The 18,141-nt window shown below is 39.6% G+C and overlaps 1 protein-coding gene across 1 annotated transcript in view; it reads right to left on the minus strand.

Moving 5' to 3' along the window:
* The window catches only part of LOC123770683 (UDP-glucuronosyltransferase 2A3), a 21,197-nt gene extending 10,301 nt beyond the window's left edge, over positions 1-10,896 (minus strand). Inside the window, exon 1 of the mRNA XM_045762766.2 lies at positions 10,588-10,896. Coding sequence (XP_045618722.1) covers positions 10,588-10,593 — 6 coding nt within the window. The 5' untranslated portion in view covers positions 10,594-10,896. The remainder of the gene's footprint in view (positions 1-10,587) is intronic.
* Positions 10,897-18,141: the final 7,245 nt, after the last annotated feature.

The following is an 18,141-nucleotide window of genomic DNA, read 5'->3' on the forward strand; positions in this document are numbered from 1 at the left end:
ATAAGACCCAAAACAAGTTTCGGGTCAAAGAGTACGGTTCGTAACACTGGCAACTGTGGGAAGGAGAAAGTCATTTGTGTTGATTAATGGAACTTAAGCTTTACACAAGAATTACACTTCAGACGTCATAATAATAATACTACTACTATTTAGAAACTTGGTACAATGCCTTACTGCTTGAATGAACGTAAAGGAAAAACTCAGCATGTATAATTGTATTAACAAAAAAAAATTCGGATGTAATCTACATCCTTTCTCAAGGTATACAATGTTTTATACAGTGTTTGCACTGTAATAAATATAAACAATGCAGAACATTGTTTATATTGGGTCCTTCCTTCACCTTCAATAATACTATTATTGTTATGAAAACAAAATGAAAGTTCAGAGTTTTCTAGACCACTTTGGCCTAGAAAAGACCATAAACTAGGAACACTCGCTGTAATACTATAAAAGTTATACTATTCCTTACAGTTTGCTTGTTACTGTACTTTACACACAATTGCCACAGAGCGCCTTTTAACAGTGACAGTGGTGATTATATTGATTTAAGGGCGACAACGACTCTTGTATCAGATGCGCTCCGATTCCCTAAATTCGGTAATATCTAAAAGGGGTTTTAGTCCCCTGTAACACTTTGAGGGAGGGCGTGCCTCTGACGAATCAGTGTGGCGAAAACGCAGGTGTCCCTTGTCCCAACTCTGTCTAGGAGCACGACAGTTGTGAGGCAAGAGCCTCAGAGGCGACTGTCAAATTTCTCCATCTTGACTGTTCATGCCATCTGCTACTTAGGTACATGTACTCATCTTCAGCGCTGCTGCTCCTGTGCGGGCTCAAAACGCTTATAGAAGCCGACAATAAAGGAATGTGCAGTTTGTCCACCTCTATCCGCTTTCCCTGGCCAGCCAGTAAAAACGTACTTACATATGTAAGACATTTTTAAACTAGACATTTATCCCCTCAAAAAGAAAAAAACTAGTTTTCTGAAGCAGTTCCTTCTTAAATGTTCCACAAGTCTTATTTTCTCCATGACTATTACAATTTGAGTGTTAACTATAAATTCGTAACATCTTACTCGATATGTTAAAATATAACGGCCTGCAGTTTAGAGCCTTAGTGCAATGTGGGTTGCCTTATTAATTGTCTAATAACCCTCGGATTTCTATTTCCTGTTTGTGTGTAGTCCAGCATGTCCACACAACTCCTCCGATTTTTACGGAATACAACCTTCGTTCAGTAAAAACGAAGATTGTATTCGGCAAAAATTCGGCTTGACAAGATTAGTACTTTGATATGAACAATAAAAATATAAAAAACGAGGGACCACTTTTGTCCCTCAGACAAATTTGGGACATGTCTGAGGGACATTACACCAGCGTTGCCTCACAAACCCAACTAACGTAACGATGCCGATAGAGGGCAGTGTACACAGATTTAATTTTGCCTAAAGCTGACGACCTCACGGAAGCTAGGATGATTTGCTCAAAACTGCGTGCTCAGGGTCTCTGCTTCCAAGTTCAGCAACCAAGGTGAGATATTCTTTGGCTTGTACGAACACGCACGAACACACGCGTGTTCGTGCGTGTTGGTTTCCTGTTGTCTATGACAGGAAGTCTGCTAAGCTTATCAAGGGTCTAGCCAACGACTAACCAGTCCCCCATGATTCAACCAACAGCTATAACTCCCGCTTTCCCGTTCAGGACGAGGTGTTTGGGTACGTTTTCTTGTAAATAATGCTTCTGTTCACCTAGGAGTAAATTGGTTTCATCCTGAGGGGGGGGGGGGGGTCAGTCTAGGGAAACCTAGTAGTCTGAATAAGCTTCCTAGCTCTAGCATGTCAAAATATCTATTGGATCATGAATGGTTAGAATTTGTCAAGGATAAGACAATATATATTCTTTTTCACCTTTCATCCGATACAATTGAAAGAGTGACTGTTCAAACCTTGGCCACTACTACATCGCCTTGGATAAATCTGTCTGATATGTACCAAGAACCACAATTTGTCCTTTGTGTTCACATTGTTTTTTCTGGAGCTGTTACTGAGGGTGTAGTGAATGTATTACATACGTTGGTAATACATGAAGATAGTTTATACTGTCAAATCTAAAAAATACTGTTCCCAATCTCCTCCCTCTTCCCCCCACATCCCTCTATTCAATTTCCCTTCCCCCTCCCCATGCCTCTCCTCCCCTTTTATCTTCCCTCTCAAAAAGTTTAATAATGAGAAGCACAAACTGCTAAATAACTAGGGTAAACCAAACCTCTTTCAGACTTGACCAAGTCAAGATTGACTTTATTTGTTTCTGAAGTATTTTAGTTGTAGACCGGTGTTGTCCAGTGACTATACAAGATGCATAACGGAGTACCGTCGTGATTCGCTACCGTTTACGATCACTGAGCGAGTTACCATACTCATTCCTGCAATGAGCAAGTTTACTCTTGCTCTGCTGGGATGAAAAGCAGTGCCACAAATCCCTGCCCTCTTATTGGCTGTACAAATCACATGTTAAATAAAATTCCAGAATGGCTAATGAAGCGCCATCTGTTTAGACTTCAGAAAAATAAGTTAAATAAATGACTGCATAATTTTTAATACTATCATATCATAAAATTGAAAAGACGACCGATATATATATACATGATAAACTATTGTTGTTCGACAGAGACGCACATAGTAGCCCACATCACTATAATGTTCCATAATACCTTAAGGATTTTTTTCCTTACGTATTTAGAAAAAAAAATTGAGGTTAAGCTTTATTTTAAGGGTAAGTGTGAATGTGTGCGCGTATTTACTGCCATTAGTGTTTCTCTTGCATTCTCTTTTCTTGCACAGTCTGCCTCGTCATCACTATTTTCTCTTTTAAGATTTCTCATTTGTGCTCCTTGTTACCATCAGCATCCTCCTGTAAGGTCATAGTGCACAAATCTTTATTCTCTTCTTCATTTAGTCTAGTGTTTATATCAAAGTTTAAATTAACTCTCTTTGTTAAGTTGGCTGTTGTGGATTGGAATCTAAACATATTAGGCATCAATTGTTTTTATTATAAATAAAACATTAATATGATCACTACTTTTAAGTCAAATATTATCACTTAATTTTATATCACTATCACTTTTTTAATTAAACTTTTAAACGAGTATAATTTATACTCGCCCATGTATGAATAAATTGTGGCCAGATCAGATGAAACCACTGACCTGGCCAAAACCAGGTCAGATCTTTCATACTAAGCCAAGACATACTAAGCTCTCAGGGTCCTCCCAATAGAACGTCGCATTTGGACGTATACTCTAAGGCCAAAAATTGAACTAGAAAATGGTAGCGGCTCGCGAAATTGACATACTGTCCAGTTTTTTGTTTTAGATCCTCCTGTAGATTAAAAAAGGGCACTTTAGTACGACGTTTCTTGACGTTGGGAAACCTTAGGAGGATGGGCTGGCTTGTTACCATCTGCGTAAGGACGGTCCCCTCGGTAAAAGATAATTGCCAAGAATTAAAATCACGTGGTATTTACAACACATTACCAGAGGAGTGACTCGCCACTGCCGGGCACTGACCTCACCATCGCCCTCTCTCTTCTACTTATCTAATTTACAGATTAAACCACCTTAAACCCCCCGCACCATGTTAAACTAGTCAATTTCTTTTTTACCTCAGCCCCATCACTATTTACACCTGGTTACGGTCGCTGAACGTGTCTATTACACCAAATGAGAACCAATTTCACTCCCACGCTCCTACACCCAATTTTATAAGATATTCTTGCTTTATAGACATATTGGCTTGGTGCTTTCTTCTCATAATTACCTCATCTTATTACCTCGTGCTCTACCCAGAGCTTGCTAGTGCAGGCTAGTAGACTAGATTCGCATTTCATGTTTTCTCCTTATTCCATATATGACTAGCCATCCTGTTATATGGAATACTAGAACTGATAATTAGCTCTTGATTCCTCCATATAACCTTCATATAGAATATTCTAAGCACATTGCTGTGTGTACTTAAGTGTGTTTTAGCAGCAAAAGTCAACAAATACAATATAATTGTTAAATGGTCGAGGTGAAAATTTGGCAAAAGATAATATATTACAGTATATCCTATTTTGTTTATGTCCGCTCCCGCCTCTGTGCTTACCTAAGCTACTCATAATCTAGCTCTTGGCCCTCGCCTCCTGGGTATCTGAATAGCGAGCTATATCAGAACAGTTATGTGCGGGTGTCCGGTTGGGGTGTTTACCCAACAGTGAGTACGAGGAAGAGAGGCCCAGCTGTCACCACCTACTTACCTCCTGCTGCTGGCGTTAAGTAATCAAAAGAAGGCACAAAGTCCTGCAAACGTAGAAAGTTTGGCTCATGGTTGGAGAGCGACTCTCGCGCGAGAAAAGTGTGAATACGGTAAAAATTCTTTGTGAATTGCCAGCAACTGGTACTCTTAGTATCAATAGGAGACACTAGAAAAAACCGGTGCGGAGCCACAAACTACAGTGTCATGGCGAGCAAGTCTCCAGGTGTTCTTGCTATAAATGTAGGTTAATGTTTTCCCCGACACATATTAATATTATACTTCCTGAAACCTGCGATCCCGTTTCCAGTGAGGTGACCGTTTGCAGCTATTGCCGCCGCCGACAATTGCTCGCCGTTAAGTATACACGGAAGAGAACAGACGCGTCATTTGAACCAGGGCGGAACGGTTGCAAACTAACAAGACGGTACAATATAACACCTTTGCTGAACAAATAATACTTTGTTTTAAACGTTTACTGACCTGAGGTTGATGTGGGAGAGTTGAATAACGGGTGGGAGGTGGAGGAGTTGGTGGAAGGGGACCGGCGGTGGGAGGAATCTTATTGGGGGGTGGGGGAGGAGCTGAAAGAGAAACCTGCCAGCAACAACTAACACATGAGCCGAGAAGTAAAAGCGTCAACTCGGTACAACGAAAGTGTTCAGTTATATTTTCGATTACTGTTTGAACAATTGACTATCTACAATTGACGTTTCGTTAATTTGTTTCCTGGTATGTGTTACGTCTGGTAAATCCTTCGTTGACAGTTATGTTGTGGCTGCACCAACAAGGATTGAGTAGTTTATTGAAGGCTTTATTACGAAGCGACCCCTCAACAAGAGGTAGCTCCGTAAGGATATTTATGAAGGTGAAGTAATGATCATGGTGAGGCTGTAAAGAGGAGAGTGGCCCGCTGCATGAAGTCAAATTTGGCTTCTATGAAACGGTAGGATGAATCAGACTGTGTTAATACCGTGATATTCAAAGAATGTTTTGGTAAAACTACAGCAAAAAAAAATATATTCTTGCTTAAATACGTACGTGTGCGTGTGGTATTTTGTAAGTAATTCATAAACTACGCTGAAGAAATTGTACTCTTAATAGTTAGCTTTACTCCGATTGCTGTACTTTCAAAGACAGACGCTCTCTGGTCCCGCCTTTTAATCTATAGTTGAAGATTAAGTCATTCCACGTATTGGCTACTCTGATAATGGGAAAAATGTGTTGTTAGAGTACTTTAATTTTTGCTTGTCACCTTGTTTGTGTACCAGCACCACTCAAGCCAAATCGTCTCTCCCTGTGTATTTCTCCAGAGAATTTTTTATGTGGTGATCAGGTCTCTACTGATTATTATGTTTCCAATAATGCGAGACCTAATTTAGTCTTTCCTAGTAACTCTAATCTCAGTTGTGTTACAAATCTGGTAACACCTATTGACCTCCAGCTTGTGTGTGTTAAACGATGAGTATGGCAAATACTTACGACTGAATGGTAAAGGGCGCCAGTTGCTTATGATCACAACTGCACTTCCGGCAGCACCAGTGGATGGGCGGTACAATAAAAGCTCAGTGTATATGGTTTGGTAAAGGGAGAGCTCTGTTAATCTAGTATCAGTCTAACTTAGCCCAAGGCGTTATGCTTTGAAGATGAGGTTTGGGCTGACATTTCATTGGTTTTTTGGGTGGTAACGTCAGAATTTTTAATTTAAAAAAAGGGAGGGAACATTCCACAGTTTTAGTAATAATTATTTAAGGATGTTGACCTTCAAGAAAGGTCTAGATTGCTTTCGTGCAAGGGTTGTAGTTTCTTAGCCTAACCATTTTGATTCAAATTAAAACATTAGTTTACTAACACCAATAACGTTTGGAATGCTCTTCATAAGTTTACCATTTTTGCCAGGCCACCAAGCATTCCACCATGTACTAGTGCAGAAGTGCAGCATACTGAACTAAAGATCTAATGTACGACAAGTACATCATTTTGCCAAATTGTCTGGATAAAACATGACCATAAAATAGGACCTCATGTCTAAGAGATAAAGAATAGTTTAGGTGATAGTATGCCCAGTGCTATTATATTAGCATATCTAATCATGTGTTCATTAGGTTTTTTAGGAACAATTTAGTAGCACAGAGATCAACACATTCAAAAGGTACTAACGCCTTAACAGTAATGCCAATAACAGCGTAAACAGCACAGACAACTTCCTGCTGCATAAATACCCTCGTATCCAGCGAAACACCAACATCCATTCTGCTAAACTCGCCTAAAATGCCACGGATTTGCAATATCAAATGTATACAGACTATTCATGCCCATTCCACCTCTTGGGTGTCTTAATCTTCAATTAATCAATCAATATCAAATGCAGATTTAAGACCTAGGAAGATGGTATAGGAATTTTCAGTGTACAGGTTTATGAAACTTTTAATACAATGCTGCACACTCCTTATACGCATTAAGCCATTTATTTGGAGAGGCGGGAATACTTCTTGATATAAAAAAGTTAATTGACATTGTGTGCAATATCCAAATACAGAACCAAAGGTCCGTTTTACTATACAAACAAAATAATTCCACGCTACAAACGAATGATAGGCTACTCAAACTAACATTACTGTAATATCCATTCCTAACATGACGTATCAATCGAAGTCGAGTTTTAAATGGCTGGTTGAACTTTACACCTGGCAGCGGTGCTGAGGGCGGGAGTAATGACCGCAGAGGGCAAGGAGTCTCTCCAGGTAGGTGGGGAGGGTGTTAGAGCGGGCACTCTAGTCATTTGCAAGAGGAAGCAGAGGGAATGTTCCGTAAAACTGCAAATTAACAACACATATATACAAAGGGCTAGTAAAGTATTGTTTTAATACAAAAAATCATATCGAGCAACAAGGATTTGTTTGCAAACAATTTCCCGTTTTGAGGGTTGTGAAAGTTAAGAGGTAATTATTGGAGATTAATATGAGAGTTGGGTAATGCAACCGCTACTTTGTGCAGTACAAAACCAGTTTTCACGACAGAAGACCGCAACCTCTCCTAACGTGGGACCGAGGTGAAGTTCATTGACATCTTTGTGGCCACCGTTGAATACTACGAATTGTTTACCAACCTGTTATTTTTGTTCAAATTATATGCGCAGTTAGTTGAATCAGCGCGACGGCCACTCTACACCTTCCTTTGTGGTGTACCCCTTCCTTTGTGGCGGCGTCAGCTTGCTAGCACCTATACATTTCCGGAAGACAACGCCCCTGCTACTCCCCAACCATTTCTCTGCCCAATGTTACAAATTCATACTATCTTCCCTGCATCACACCCTTTACTGTATACCTTATGGTACTATGGTCATCACGACCAAAAATCACATTTACTGTACTCAAAAAATATACCACTTACGGGCTATTCATGCCCCATGCCACCTCCTGGGTGGCTTAATCTTCAATCAATCCTATGGTCAAACATCCACCCCAAACCATGACGGTATTAACATATACAAGTCATCCGTTCTAGTAGGTTTTGATAACTAAATTTTGACAAAACTTGAAAAATATCCAAAACTGTTGTATCTAGAGTATTGTATACATTGCCATATATTATAAAAATTTATAGTACTTTATTTTACTTGAAACCAGAGATGCATATTGCCCTTCTGTATTACTGGGATCAATATTAAAAGGTAGCCCAGAAATAACATTCACAGAATACGCGAACTGCATTTTATATGTTTTTATAAAAGTAATAATTGAACTTTCAAATTTTAACTAACCAAGGTTCCACATGACAAGGATAATTTAAAAAAGTTTAACATTTTACAGTCATAAGGAAAACATCTTAAAATGACAAAACGGTCCTGGATTTGGCTCTAAACGCGTTGACATCACCAAGCCTATTTCTTTTCTTAACCAACGTGAGTTTCAATAGAATTTTTTTTAAATATATCGCCACTATACCAATTGCTCGACAAATGTAGCAATGTTTTCAGGCACTTGATTTGCTAACACCAGAGAGAACAGTTAGGAGGCGGAGTCCCAAAGCTAAAACCCTAGAATCTTGTGTACATAGTATGTAATAGATATTACAAATTATTATTATGACAATTTACTGTAATTTGTGTAAACTATAAATATGAAAAAAACATTTATGAATAAAGTACTGTATTTCAATTTCATTGACACGGGAAGCCACAGATAAGCACGGCCTAGGGACACAGTTTGCTCTTCAGGCAATGATTCGTCACCCACTCCAATATAACACTTGCAAATAATTATTTTTACTTGTTGAATAGTGCCATAACATGAAATACGGACCAAAATACACTTCATACAAGACTGGACTATTAATTGCGAGTAGACAAATATATTGAGAAGCCTAGCCTTTAATAATTTGTGTTACATCTTACGTTTTGGGTTTAGTTGAAATTTACGATGCACATCTTTCATGCAATGAACTAAATTATATTTAGTTTTGAACCGTGACAAATTCAATACAATGAATTCGCAACAGATCACGGGAACAATATCTAACAGTGCACAGTTACAAACCCAATAAGATTTCAACTTAGATTCAACAGTGCAGAAGTTGTTAAACACATGGGGCGAAATCTTATTGAAGCGACCAAACGAGTTAAACACTCATACTCCGCCTAAGTAAAACAGAAACAAGTAACACTTAGTGGGCCAGCCAGAAGTTTAAGGCCCGCGCAGGGAGGAAAAAAAATTACTTTATATTTATTTGTAATAGTTTAAAAATAGATTTACGGAAATAGTTGGTCATATTAGCAACAAAGTGTAGGGATTACTCGTAGACTACACAAAATAGCATATCACCGCTATAATACTATTAAATAATATATACTACGTTAATATAACGGTGAATGAATGTGATAATGTAGTTTACCGTGTGAAATGTAAGCGCTCTTAAACATGCATGAAGTTATTTATTATGCAGAGTCACGGAGGGAGGGAGGCCCGACCCTACCTTGTCACATGGGGGTAGGGAAGCAAAACCCTAACCTAGCGTACAGGTGGGGGTGAGGACGCCAGACCCCTACATCAGTCACCCGAAGGGGACGGAGCCCAGACCCTAACGCGCAGTTACACTGCCAGGGAAAGAGGGGGAAAAGGGGGCCACACTAACCCGGAGGAAGCGGCCAAATCCTAACGCAGACACTAACAGGAAGGGGGCCAGAAGTAGAGGGAAAGTCAAGCCCTAACCCAGTTGGAGGCGACGCACTACTCCAATCGCGAGAGGAGTAAGTTTAATAATCTAATAAGTATAGCATTCATGCTTTAAGAAAGCAAAATATCGTAATCAACCAAGATAGACTGACACTGGCAAAGTTCAGTCGGCAAAACTCCACAATTTTACTGCTGTAAATAGTTCACTGCTAATGTTTATTTAAAATCTCAATTGGGATAACCATTTAACCAACGTCAATAGTATGGGTATAGGGACATTTCTACTCTTCCATCAAACTGGAGGGTATGGGCACAAAAGAATCACGAAAACTCAAGTTCAATGCAACATTACAGAAAAGCATAGAAATGGTGTTAGGTAACAGGTATTATAGAGCATTCTAAATAAAATTTAAAGGCCTAATTTAAAAAGAGGACAAAGGTTTATCAGAAAATGTAGTAAAAAATATTTTACCTCAGATTAGCAAAAAACATTAAGCTATCTAATTAGGTTAACGCCTCATTCTTGACTTTTTGAAATGTTTAGTGTCCTGCGAGGCTGCATCAGCATTTATGCAACCACTTACAAATGTTCATCGAAACTTTTACATCATAACATTCATGCTGACTGTGTACATTTATTAAACAATTTGAGCTCCGAAGCATTGCACGGTTGTGTATAACAATTATAAGCTTGGGATATGAACCTCCGAAGCTTAGACAACTTAATCAAGACCGGCTTTTACATTTATTAAGAAAGATGTACAGGTTTCGTAAGTGGATGCGTAAATATTTCAAGAATCCTGGCTTCGCAGAACAGACTTAACAGAATCTCATGCAAATTTGGAGATAGTTAGCCTCATGTATATTTAACGTCCTGGGATATAGATTTAAGGTGAAGGGAAACATAAATGGTCTGTTAATTAAAGAGGAGTCAGTGTAATCAACCCAGCAACTCTCAAATTTTGCAGCCCGTATTTAGGGCTAAATTTTGTCAACTGTATATTACAGAATACAGAGAAAAAAACAGTTCTTGTATCAACCATATAAATATAGAAACATTACTAAACATAAATGATTTTTTCATTATACTTAATAATGCGTTTTGAAATACACAAGCCAACTAACCTCCATGGCGCGAATTTACAATTCAATAGTGTGTGTCGGGCGAGTCACAGAAGCTAGCTAACACGGGTTGTAGGATACACAGTATATAATATATAATTATAGCACAGCACCGCTCAGCGTAACAGCACAGAACATGTAAGCGTAACACAGCACACCCTCCCACGGAAGAACACACAAGAGCCCACCGTCACAGCACAGCACTTAAGACCAAACAAGTGCTCACACCCCGGCTGGTCGACAGCCACTGACACAGTTGGGTCCGGTCTGCCTGCACAACCAACCAACCATCCCTCCCACCCTCCAACCGGCTCGCCATCCCTCCACCCAGGGGAAGGTATATACCGCCCTCTCCTCTCTCTGTCCTTCACGGGGAAAGGGAGGCAGGAGTCTGGGTGAAGGTTAAAGTCGGGGATATAAAAATGACCCCGGTGGTCATATCCACCGCACCCCGCACTCTCCCTACCCCCTACCAACCCTCTCGCCACTGACAGTTATAATTTGGATCTACCTGGAAATGCCTAACCCTCTACCATCGCAGGGAAGGATCTTCCCTCGGAAATTTTTGGTTGAGTACGGTGTCATAGGACAGGTAGCCTATTGCCATTTCTGTAGCGAGGAAGGAACATGCCTTTCCTGTTTATCTGTTAGCGTTATGACTAAAAAAAATTAACAAATCTACATTAAAATATAATACAAGCTCATAACAACTAATTGTAACGTTATAGTAAAGTAGTAGTAAAGGTGTAGTAAATTGGTATGCCTTGAGAGAGGGTACGAGACGTTGGAGAATGTTACCGTAACCACGGGCTTCCGGTCTGCCAGACGTGCTAGAGGCAAAACAACAGGAAATTATCCTACTGTACTTTCTAAATATTGATCCATCCTATGATGGATCATCACCACTGCGGCTGTAACCCATCCTCCTGTTTAGATAGTACTTATTGTGACGATCGTCAATAGTCACGAATTCGTACGTACTTAGCTTTTAGATTATAGTATACTGACTAGTAAGGAATTCTTTTATAAAAATTGAAGCTAAAAACAAAATTTAATATTAATAGGCCTAGTATAACACATATATGTACTATATTAGGCCTCAGATACCGTGTATTAGGCCTAGGAAGGTTAGGTTATTTTTTCTTTGAAACACAAGTAAAAAATAGTTTTCCAGTTTGTCCAATTCAATAGTGCCGATTGCTACTTTGTAATTTCGTTGTACGTCGGTGTATATACTATGGCCCACATCGTTACTATAAGTACTGTACTACCAAAACACGAGGATAGGCTGGCCTCAGTTACTTCATTCATCTTATATTTTCATCTATCTGCATAACTTTATTGTCTAATATTATCTTCCAAGACACTTTTCCCTTCATATTTAACATAAATAATAACCAACAAATTCTATAGCATTTTCATGAAGTGCTAGTTTTTTTTTACACGAATTTAGTTTTGTGATTTATCTTTCAGTTAGTTCAGTTCATTTATTATGCACCCCATACCCAACTTATAGGCGGTAGTGGAAAGGGTTACAGAGGCACATAATAGGCTCAGGGACTGAACCCCACAATTCATTTAGCTAAGCAAGTTATAATCTTGATGAGCTAGTTACAAAATTCAACGCACAGCAATAACCTTTTGTATTGGCCATCCAGGTGAAAAAATTAATTTGACAATAATAAATTAATGCCGTATTATCAATAAACAATGAAACTCAAATCCAAGTGAAGGAAATATTTGCCACATAATGTGCATGATAATTTGAGTACTACGAAATATAGGTAATGTAATTATAACTGTATCAATAGGCTGCCCCCTTAATTACAAGTGTGAGCTAGTTGGCCAACCCGTCCTCTTACGGATAACGTCTTTTTCCCTGGTATGCGCACTAAGACTAAAAATTGTCGTACTGTACTAGAAAATGGAAGCAGCTCGCGAAAGTGAGGTACGGTCCCGTTTTCTGTTTTGAGTCCTCTGGCTTAGTCTGTTAGGTCAGGAAAGGACACTTTAAATTAACAGTTTTCATGGCGTTTTGAAACCTTAGGAGAACTTGCTACTCTCCTAACTTACCAGAGGACCCAAAACTTGCTGCTTTGGGTCCATTTTATAGGGAAAATAAAATTCCATTTTCTAGTTCGGCAATTTTTGGCCGTAGCGCATACAAGCGAAAAGCGTCGCTATTTGTCAGAGGACGGCAGTCATTCTTGTGTGTACTCTTGAATGCCTTGTTTATTATGTTATTTCAAATGTTAAAAAAGACCAAGGTAGTTTGATCAACAAATTGTGTAGTTTTAGGTGTTTGAAGGCGTTGGGCAAGTCATTAATTGATGTATGCATGTGAAGAATTTGAGAAGGCTAGATTCTGTTATGGGAGGGACGTCATGTTTATTATAGGAGCTGGTTGTGGAGGAGACAACCGGCTGTCGTTCAGCAGGGTGTGGAGAGACATGAAGTGTCCTTGAGGTACCTCAGTTTGAGGTCTTTAAGACCACACCCGAACTGCAGCTCCTTCAAGGTCCGAATCCAAACTTATATAATATAAACATGTAAAATATGAATATAATTATATGTATTTTTATTACGTTTGTATTGTTAGCTTATAGTTTTTTGTATTATTTATTTTATTGTTGCTGTTGTGTTACTTTCAGTAAAACCAGCATTAACGACAATGTTAATAATAACAGTATATATATATATATATATATATTTTTATAAACCTGAACGACATTGAATTGCAGCGATTTAACGGCCAGGAACGCCATGTGCGTCAGGTAGGCTTCCAACAGGAGGTGAACATCTGTTATCACCCCCCAGAGCGTGCAGTCTGTTGTTGTTTTTATATTCAGCTACTCGGAACAAAAAGTTCCCAGTAGTATTTTAATACTATCGTAAAACCGTGAAAAGTATTTTGTTACGAAATTGACAACATATATCATGACGATACTAACATTTACAATACTCCACCTACAAACAGCCTAGTATATCAGTAGGGCTTTGTAACGTGTGTCTGGGTGGACCTAACAGGAATAGGAACCCATAGCTTGCTGAGGTCCCTATAACCAGGCGTGAGCACGATAATGGGTGTTTACCCATCCAGTTAGTGGGCACAAAACGGTGCTCAACTATATGAACCAAGCGACACGCATGTCGTCCACAGTACTAAGAATAGGCCGTTGGTAGGAAGTGTGGTAGGGAAAATACAGAGAAGGATGGGAAGGCTAGTACCTGGTATTGGGGTATTTTGAAACAATTAAATGAGTCGAAGAAATGTAAGGAATTATTTATATCCTATACATGTGGTCAATAAATGGAATGCACAGAAAGAAGTTGTGGAAGCCACCTCCATCTACAACTTTAAGACCAGCTTCGACAGAGAATTCAAACGTCAGAATATACTTTTAATTATGGCGCAATAGGTACTGTACAAAAGGGTAATATAAGTGGGGCATAAAGAGGAAGAATTGTCTTTGGAAGTGCCTTTCCTATGGAGAGAGAGAATGAAGTGTCACTGTATTTGCTGGAAAGACAGAACAAAGTGGGAGATGGTCTCCCTCATGGAGATGGAGGGAGATACTTATGTGGGTTGAGGGCATAAACAAGGTTTTGGAACCGTCGGAGCAGGTCAGAATCCATCACGAAAAGGTACAAACTGGAAAAATTTTGTGGACGAGTGAAGTGTGGTGCCGAATAGCATTATTGAAGCGGTTTAACAGGGTTCAATAATATATTCCCTGGATATGTTTTTGAGTGAGAGGGGTGGATATAAACGGGAGCCTCCTAGTACGACGGTCCTGCCGCGGGGCTAGTTAATTTTTATGTTCTTGTGGTTGCTACTATGAGATCACATAATGTGATCTATTACTTGATCACTGACCACTGTAGAGAACTCAGTGTGTGGCACCTCTTGCACTGTGCTGGGCCGAGGTGATATCTTTAACACTGTAGGCTACGGTTCCAAGTATGTGACATATCTAACACTAGACTAACAAGGGGATACTGGTGGGGATTAGGATTATGACGCTTCCAATGTTCAAAGCCAAATATACTGACCATTTAGAATCTAGACACAATGCAGCGATGACAATAACACATTTTCAAGACAAAGTCAAGATACGGCCAAATAAAGTCGCAGCCTAGCACCACTCACGTCTACCGTCTCTTCATCACTTTGTGGCTTCCATGGTAAAGAAAAATAAATCAAACAGCAAAGAGTCGGTATATTACATGAACGTTGACGCACCCCGGAACTCACTGAAATGGAGTGTACACTCATCAAAATACTAGACTTGGTTTGTCGAGTGGAGGCACACGCATCCCTCACGTCATGGAAAGCGGCGAGAGCGGTGTTGATGGTGCTTCCAGCAACGACCAGGAACGTCAGGTCCAGGGAGGGTGCCGCGATAACTGCAATAACTGGAGTAAAGGAACACGCTCCAAGCAGTCACGGCGACATAAATAAGGGAACATGTGCAACAAATGTGGCAACCGTGGAGGTGACTACCCACACGAAGGTGTCGCTTATCCCGCTCAAGGTAACAAGTGCTTCGAGCGTGTAAAAATAAGTCATTATCAAGCTATGTGTCCTTTCATCTCTGAAGAGAGTATGTTCCACGTACAGATTTGCGGCACGAAGGTCAGGTTAACGGGGGTCGAGGAGGTAAATGTAAGATTGGATACGTCTAAAACGTAAAACATGTAATGGTTACACTTCACTACAAACATCCAGTCTGAGACGATAGTGAATAGTGATCTTCGAAACATCCCGAGATTTTGGTGGTTGCCATCATGAGGGCCTCGCTGGCACGGACACTATCCTCCCCATACTTAAGTGCCACCACAAGATGTTTCAACAACAGTTATCAACGTCTGAGTGTTGACATTAACAGTGCCACCGATATGTTCCAGCATGTAGTCAGTTAGGTACTTAAGGACACATTACACGCTGAAAAATGATTAATGGCATCATCACATATAGTCGTCCCCCAAGCTGAGCACAACACGTTAATATCAGACAATAGTGTATTCAGATAAGGTTAAATTGCTATTTTTGGGAATTTGCCTATCGGGACTGGGTAGGTTTAACTCTAGATTACAAGAAAGTTGCTTGTATCGTGAACACTGCACCTCTCTCAAATTGTAAGGAAGTTCGATACTTTTTAGGTGATTGTTAATTACTGTTCCTGCTTCTCTCCGGTCTTCATCACCATCACTAAGCATCTGAATAAGATTACAAAAACATACTCCATAGAAGAGAGGAGGCGCCTAACAGCATGCATTTGATAATTTAAAAGATACACTCATAAAATGAGTGCTTCTAACATTCACTGGAAACAGAGCTAACAGTAGATGTATAACATTTGAGCATATCGCAACAGACAGACGGAAAAGGAGCCCACACTTCATCCATGACAGTGATGACAACAAGCCTGGTGCAGGCCGGTTACAACAGTCGGTATTTTGTTAACAGCTTCATCATAACAAAGTTCCAGCTCAGGACTGATAAACAAGTATGATCTTTAATCATATAGTCGTACTCAGTTGTATTTACGGGGGAATGAATTACGGCTCTTGGGTCCCGTCTCTAGTGCTCTTACTCTTAACGAGACATGTACTGCGACCCCAGATTGCGAACAACAATTTAAGCGTGACGCAACAGAGAAAGCAGACTACTAGGCTCTGATCCTCCAACAACAGTTCTCCAGCAGCGGGCTTTCAAGCTCACACATCACGGTCACCAAGGCCTTGTGAGGACTATACAGCTGCTACAAGAAGAGGTGTGGTTTCCTGGCGTTGATTGTCAAACGGCCTTGCATGACACCTGTGTCCCTTGTCAAGATCAACACCAGTGCAACCTTCAACGGAACCTGCACACACCCCGTTCTCTTGATTTACCACTCTGTAATTTTTTTTTATTGAGGTAGCCTAATCGGTTCATTCGCGATTCATTATCGAGAATTCCGGCTTCGAATCCCGGGTGGAACAGAAACGGCTAGGTGCATTTCCTATCATCTAATGGCTTTGTTCTAGCAGTAAGTAGGTACTGCTGACTCAAGAGATAGTCAGCTTGTGGGCTTGCATCTTGGGCGGGGGTCAGTAATTCGACCTTGTGGGGGGCGGGAGGACCTCGATGTAAGTCTAACGTGAATGAACACACTGGCTGCCTGTCTCTCGACTCAGTGAATTATTATTATTAATATTATTATTAATATTAATCTACGAACCCATGTAACCTACCTAACCTATCGAGACCGATGCATATGAAATGTCAGTATTGCAGTACTTTAAATTTAATAATACATTGTATTTTAAACGAATTGGTAAATTCCGTAAAAAATGAGACGTATGGGGTTACTTATAATAATAATAATAATAATAATAATAATAATAATAATGTTTATTCAGGTAGAATTACATACATACAAAATGAGTTACAAACGGAATGTTGGATTTGTAGATACAGCTAGTATATACTATGTCTAAAGCCACTGTTACGCACTGCGTTTCGGGCAAGAAGTGGGAAAAACACTTAAAAATTATGACTTAAAACTAATCGATATCAAAGGCATGATTTGAACTGAAATGGGGTTTGGTCGTGTTCAGAGCACACGTGGGGCTCTATCGTGTTGACAGCAGACGTGCAACCAGGACCCTGATAATGGTATATTAGTGTACCAGTTATATTAAAAAGTTCCATTTTCTTTTTCCATTGGGAGGTTATGTTTTAAAGAAAACTAAAAAGACAGGTAACTTAGCTATAATTTGACTAATGATTCATAGTCATTATGTAGGGGACAAATACATTGGAGGTAAGCCTTTTGATAATATCTAAAATAATTTACAATATTGGATATTACAGGACAATGGAAGAGTTGCTATTAATGTTTTTTTTTTAGTGAACGCATACACAGCTTATACATTAATCATACATAGTGTATGATTAATCTGAACTCAAATTCAAATTCTTTATTCAGGGAAAGTACATACATAGTTGATTTACAAACATAAAGTTAGATTTATAGATAGAGCTAGTACATACAATACCTAAAGCCACTAATACGCATAGCGTCTCGGGCAACGAGCAACCCAACCATACCATAGGGGAGTGGGAAACCCCAAACCAGCAGTTCAGGAACTTCAAAAGGGACTACAACACCCTCACTACCACTCCCTATTAGCTTTCCCCATTTCCCCTACACGATACCCACCATACCACCCAAATCCTTGCAGGCCGAGGCAAGATCTAACTTATTTATTTATTTATTTATTTATTTATTTATTTATGCATATGCAAGAAGGTACATTGGGATTGTGAGGATATATAATATGGTAATTACAATCTTGTAAAGACGTAAAGCTATTCTGTATCCTGTGTGTGTGTGTGTGTGTGTGTGTGTGTGTGTGTGTGTGTGTGTGTGTGTGTGTGTGTGTGTGTGTGTGTGTGTGTGTGTGTGTGTGTGTAATTACCTAAGTGTAATTACCTAAGTGTAGTTACAGGATGAGAGCTACGCTCGTGGTGTCCCGTCTTCCCAGCACTCTTTGTCATATAACGCTTTG

The sequence above is a fragment of the Procambarus clarkii genome, chromosome 56 (assembly GCF_040958095.1).
Source record: "Procambarus clarkii isolate CNS0578487 chromosome 56, FALCON_Pclarkii_2.0, whole genome shotgun sequence".
Taxonomy (NCBI): Eukaryota; Metazoa; Arthropoda; class Malacostraca; order Decapoda; family Cambaridae; genus Procambarus; species Procambarus clarkii.